This window comes from Excalfactoria chinensis, chromosome Z (genome assembly GCF_039878825.1).
Source record: "Excalfactoria chinensis isolate bCotChi1 chromosome Z, bCotChi1.hap2, whole genome shotgun sequence".
In the NCBI taxonomy this organism is placed as follows: domain Eukaryota; kingdom Metazoa; phylum Chordata; class Aves; order Galliformes; family Phasianidae; genus Excalfactoria; species Excalfactoria chinensis.
The window spans coordinates 52,271,999-52,277,998 of NC_092857.1; the positions used below are offsets into that span (position 1 = coordinate 52,271,999).

Consider the following 6,000-nt stretch of genomic DNA (forward strand, 5'->3'; position numbering starts at 1 on the left):
GGGAAGGAGACTCAGATAAATGATGAAGGCAGTGCTGCAAGCATGCCGAAAATTGAATGTTTCAGTTCAGATGCCAAATATGAAAGACAAGTAATCAAAAGGAGTAAGAGAGGTTAGCAGCGTAAGGGAGAAAATAAAGATACTTCAGCAGATAAGAAACAGAACAAAAGCTTAAGTCCCTTTTTTTCTAAAGGAAAAAAAAATTAAAAAAATAAAAAATAAAAAAAAAAGAAAGAAAAACTGACGAGGCAACAGAAGATGCAGCAAATTTCTCCTGAAAGTCATCAGTGTGAGAAAATCAGAAGATTATGAGAAATAAAAGTAGTATGAAGTTTGCACTGTTAGCATCAGAACTTTTCCCAAATTTAAACTCAGATCTCTACTTCAGTTCAGTGCATCTTATCCTGTGTCTAATGTCTACTTGGTACCAGTTCACATACAGAAGGAGCAGATATTGATGTGCGTAGCCATAGGTTGACAGACTGAAAGGCAGAATTCAAGTATAGGTGGTTGTGAAACAGTACAGAGGGCCACAGAATTGAAACTTAAAAACATAGCTTTGATTTAAATCTTAAGGAACCTAAATTTAAATGCTTAAAAATACTTGAAGTACTTTTTTAAAATAAACATACATGATCTACACATTGCAGCTGTTATGGATTTGCTGACCCCTGATTATTTTGTTATTTGTAACCTTTTTCCAAACCCTTTCTAACAGATCATCAGTGCTACAATGGTTCTGGTGCGGACTATAGAGGAACAGTCAGCGTCACCAAATCCGGCCACATTTGTCAGCACTGGGACTCCCAGAGTCCCCACAACCATGACCTAACAAGCACACAGTTTCCAGAGCTCGGTGGAGGACATGCATATTGCCGGAATCCTGGGGGTCAAATGGATGGGCCTTGGTGTTTTACAAAGAATAAAAACGTACGCATGGAACTGTGTGACATACCTTCTTGTAGTATGTATTCTTTCTTTTTTTGACTATTACTGTCCTGAAACCTGTGTAATTTTGAATTGTCCATGTTTTACAAGTGCAATTCACTTAACAAGTTAATCTCTCAAAAGTTTCACTTGCTTTAATCTGGCACTGTTGTTTTGTTTTATGTTTTATGAAAACATTTAATGTTTTCTTGCTAGATGATGAACATCACCTATATAAGTTTGCTTTGCTCGTGTTACTCAGTGGTATTAGCTTTTTCTCTGTATTACATTCCACAGTAAACGAGGATTTTAAGATCCTGTAGAGGGAGATATAACACTGCTTGGTTTTGATGAAGCTGTGCGAAGCACAGAAGCGGAGATGTCATAAAACATATGATTTTATCAGAAATGTCCTACACTATCTGCACAACTGATGGCAAAAATGAAAAGCAGCCTTTCATGGCTCAATATAGTCCTGATTACTTTCTTGTGTTGGTGCAGACTTCATTCTAGATCTGTTGAAGTAGTAACAGTATTTAGATGTGGCAAAGCAGTTTATGACTGTGCTCCTCTAGGAAGAAAATCTTGTCTACTGTGGGAACAAATAAACCATGGAAGCCATAAAATTGTCTTTGTTACAGACTTATTACATGTACTAATAGCTTGAAATTGCTTAAAAGTGATAGAAGCGCTTTTGTTCTCTTAAGTAGAGGAGAAACATTACCTCTGCCAGTGACAGTTGATATTTACTTTATTCTGGGCAGTAGCAGTACTAGTGAAGGTAGAAAGTGTATAAAATGTTCAAATGTCTGGAGTGAAATGAGAAGGCCAGACTGTGGTGGTATGCCCTGATTTATCATGTTCAGGTTACTGCTTTATATAATGTGATGAAGACAACGTGATTTTATTCCCAGAACATGATACTGTTGTATTTTCTGCAGTTTCCAGAACTTGAAGCCTCAAAAAAAATGTGAAATAAACCAATATACAGACGCAGCCATAAAGTTGGCACCACAAATTTATCTTCATTCTGCTATACTGATATATTTAGTCAAATTATTAGAAATACTTAGTAAAAAACTATTGGGAAAGGATGGGTAACATGACTTCTGTTTTCAATTTATAAATGTCAACTTTTCATTAAAAATATAGTGTTAACAGTCATAGTTCTTTTTATTTTTCTTTATTGTTGAATGTGTTGAAATGCTTTTTGTAAATACAGAACATTTCTGTGCCAACAGGTCCACGTGACAACAGCAAAATGGGAATTCTATACATCTTGGTTCCCAGCATAGCAATCCCTCTGGTCATTGCCTGCCTTTTCTTTCTGGTCTGTATGTGCAGAAACAAGCAGAAAGCATCTGCCACAACACCACAGCGTCGCCAGCTGATGGCATCTCCCAGCCAGGACATGGAAATGCCACTCATTAATCAACACAAACAGGTGTTTTTCCCAGAATTTGTTTAGGCCACATGTTTCTAGTATTATGATTTACCATGTCTCATATTTGCAGTATTTGAATTGAGTGGTGTTGCAAGAAATCTGCTTTTCATATTGTGCTAGTCATCTTTAGTGAAAACCAGTTACTTGCCACATACTAGCTGTATCTAGAAACCCTGGCACTGGGCAGCAACTTTCAGAACAAAATATTTCATGACTTTTGCACTTACCTGTCAGTCTCCATTCTGCCTCTTGCCTGCAGCTCCTTTTATGCTCTTCATAACAGCATGGCTGATTTGCTTGTTTCAAGCAGGATTCATGACGGTGTTTTGTCTCCAGTCTGCTGGCACAGTCCGCTTGTATTATCAGCAAACTCTAATCTGAACTGAGGTGCAACCTATTTCTAGGACTGCTATCACAAGAAAATGGCTTTGAGCTGCTGTGTGAAGATCTCATCTTCATACAATTTTCTGGATCAGCTAAATATTAAAGTTGTGTTCATATCTAATGCTGAATTTTTAATCATACCAAGCGTGAGTTCTTATAAACAGTGCTCAGTTTGGAACAGCTTACAATGCCTGTTCACAAAACTGCTTAATATTTGCAGGGTATTACTTCTTGTAACAAATGTCATTGATTTTTTTTAGTGAGAAAGTTTCATGGCTGAGCTTATACTGTGCTGGAAGTATTCTGGCCCAGTTCACAGTCTGTTGGCCACTAAAATAGAACTTGTTCCCAGATTATGTTAAGAGTATTTTCAGCCTGTCTTACCCCCTCCTGCTGCATTACCCTCTGTGTGAAGCTGTGCTGTCTGTCTCTGGCTTTCCCTGCTCTCTCAAGGCTTTGACACCTTTACCTTCCTGCATCAGAAGGCACCCCCTTCTTCCTTCTAGAGCTCTTCCTTCATTCTCCTCACTAGAGCTAATTCAAAGTTTCTCAGCAGAGTACTGCTACCCACAGGCAGGGACTGCTCCTTTCATGCAGTGTTGGAGAGAGGACAGATGAGATGCTGGGAAACAGAGAGGGTTCACACCTCCCTCTACTGGAAACGATGTTTCAGTTCACCCTACAGCCTGCCAACTTTTTTGACTTTTCTGACACATCTTTAGTGGACACCTCTGGGCAGAACTGCAGGGCAACTATAATACTATAATAGGTATCACTGTTACCCTGGTTTGCTCTGAACTGATGATTCATTTAGCTTGCAGGAAATGTGGTAACTCCTTTGTGAAAGTAATGATAGTCATCATTTTACACCCCACTTCTGTTTACACTTTCTAGAGTGTAAACATTTCAAGATTAACTGTAAAATCCATATACTGATGTGGATATAAAAATATGTATATATATCCAAAAGTTATACAATTTTTACCCAATTTATCTTCCCATTTGAACACTTAACCACTGTGAGCTTTTCACTAGTAGATTTTGTTGTTCAGAAAGCACTGTGATTTTTTGCTGATCGTTTTCTGTGCTTCATTTCAGGCTAAACTTAAAGAAATCAATCTGTCTACTGTGCGATTTATGGAGGAACTAGGAGAGGAGAGATTTGGCAAAGTCTACAAAGGGCATCTTTTTGGTACTGCACCAGGTGAACAGACACAAGCAGTTGCTATCAAAACGCTGAAAGACAAAGCAGAATTGTCTCTTCGGGAAGAATTTAAGCATGAGGCAATGATGAGATCACGATTGCAGCATCCAAACATTGTTTGTTTGCTGGGAATAGTGACAAAGGAACAACCCATCAGCATGATTTTCAGTTACTGTTCCCACAGCGATCTTCATGAGTTTTTGGTGATGAGATCTCCTCATTCAGATGTTGGCAGCACTGATGATGACAAGACAGTAAAATCCACTCTGGAACCAGCAGACTTCTTCCACATTGTGACTCAGATAGCTGCAGGAATGGAATACCTTTCAAGCCACCATGTTGTCCACAAGGACTTGGCCACTAGAAATATATTGGTGTTTGATAAACTGAATGTGAAAATATCTGATTTAGGCCTTTTCAGGGAAGTTTATGCTGCTGATTACTACAAACTGATGGGAAACTCTCTTCTTCCTATCCGTTGGATGTCCCCTGAGGCTATTATGTATGGCAAGTTTTCTCTTGATTCAGATATTTGGTCATATGGAGTTGTGTTGTGGGAAGTTTTCAGCTACGGCCTGCAGCCTTACTGTGGTTATTCTAACCAGGATGTCATTGAGATGATCAGAAACCGACAGGTTTTGCCATGTCCTGATGACTGCCCCACCTGGATATACACTTTGATGCTGGAGTGCTGGAATGAATTTCCCAACAGAAGACCAAGATTTAAAGATATACACAACAGACTAAGAACATGGGGAAACCTTTCTAATTATAACAGCTCAGCACAAACTTCTGGAGCAAGCAACACCACACAAACAAGTTCCCTTAGCACAAGCCCTGTTAGTAATGTCAGCAATGCTAGGTACATAGGACCAAAACAGAAAACTCCAGCTTTTCCTCAACCTCAGTTCATACAAATGAAAGGGCAGATGAGACCAATGGTCCCACCTCCTCAACTTTATATTCCAGTCAATGGTTACCAGCCAATGCCTGCTTATGGGGCTTACTTGCCAAATTTTTATTCTGTTCAAATTCCAATGCAAATGGCTCCTCAGCAAATGCCCCCCCAGATCATTCCCAAACCAGGCTCCCACCACAGTGGGAGTGGATCCACCAGCACAGGCTATGTAACAACAGCTCCTTCCAATGCATCGGTGGCTGACAGGGCTGCTCTACTCTCAGAGGGAACAGATGACACAAACAATGGAGCAGAAGACATTGCCCAGAATCCTGTCCAGGAGGAGGAGGAAGAGGAAGGATCTGTGCCAGAAACAGAATTGTTGGGTGATAATGACACACTTCAGATGGATGAAGCAGAAATTCAGTCAGAAGCTTAAGAAATTTGGCCTTACTACTAAAAAATTTGCATCACTTCTGTGCTTGGAGATGGTAGATACTTAAGCTTAACATCAAAGATTTTCATTTGATGGAAAAAAAAGCACAACCAAAAAAGCATATACAAATATTAATTGCAGCAATAATGACATACTGGATTTATTGACCTTCGCCACCATTTGCATTTTGCAGATTTGGTGTTACAGAATTGCTGGCTTTCATCTTTTTTACAGTAATACAGCTCTTGAGGGAAACTGCTTTTCAGTAATGTACTTGTTGCTGTGCAACGTATTGCAGAGTAACATTGCACACCATGTATATCATGGTATGTGAGTATAGTGTTAGTGAACTATGCTTAAATCATTAACACGAAGGAATCCAACTGCAGTTGCTCTCAGCATAAAGAAGTGCCCTGGTTGTGATGGACAGCTTAGTTTGTAGTATTTATCTTTTGATATAATGGACAGAAGATTATTGTTTGCTTTTTGAATTTGGAAATAAAAAAAAATAAAAAAAATAAAAAAAAAGGAAACAAACAAACAAGTTGAGAATATGGATCCATAGTTGTGTTAAAATAACCAGAAAAGTAGAGAAACAATGTAAAATAGGCTGCGCTGAGTGAGACCATGGGTCTGTCTAGCCCAGCAGCACATCTCCAAAGAGAGTAGTTTCTGCCTGGGGAAGAGTACAAGGGCAATCATACCGT

At 39.1% G+C, this 6,000-nt stretch overlaps 1 protein-coding gene across 1 annotated transcript in view; it reads left to right on the forward strand.

Moving 5' to 3' along the window:
* ROR2 (receptor tyrosine kinase like orphan receptor 2) overlaps positions 1-5,789 on the forward strand; it is a 145,723-nt gene extending 139,934 nt beyond the window's left edge. Inside the window, exons 7-9 of the mRNA XM_072359836.1 lie at positions 719-964; positions 2,169-2,371; positions 3,854-5,789. Of these exons, the coding sequence (XP_072215937.1) occupies positions 719-964; positions 2,169-2,371; positions 3,854-5,296 (1,892 nt within the window). The 3' untranslated portion in view covers positions 5,297-5,789. The remainder of the gene's footprint in view (positions 1-718; positions 965-2,168; positions 2,372-3,853) is intronic.
* The last annotated feature ends 211 nt before the right edge of the window (positions 5,790-6,000 follow it).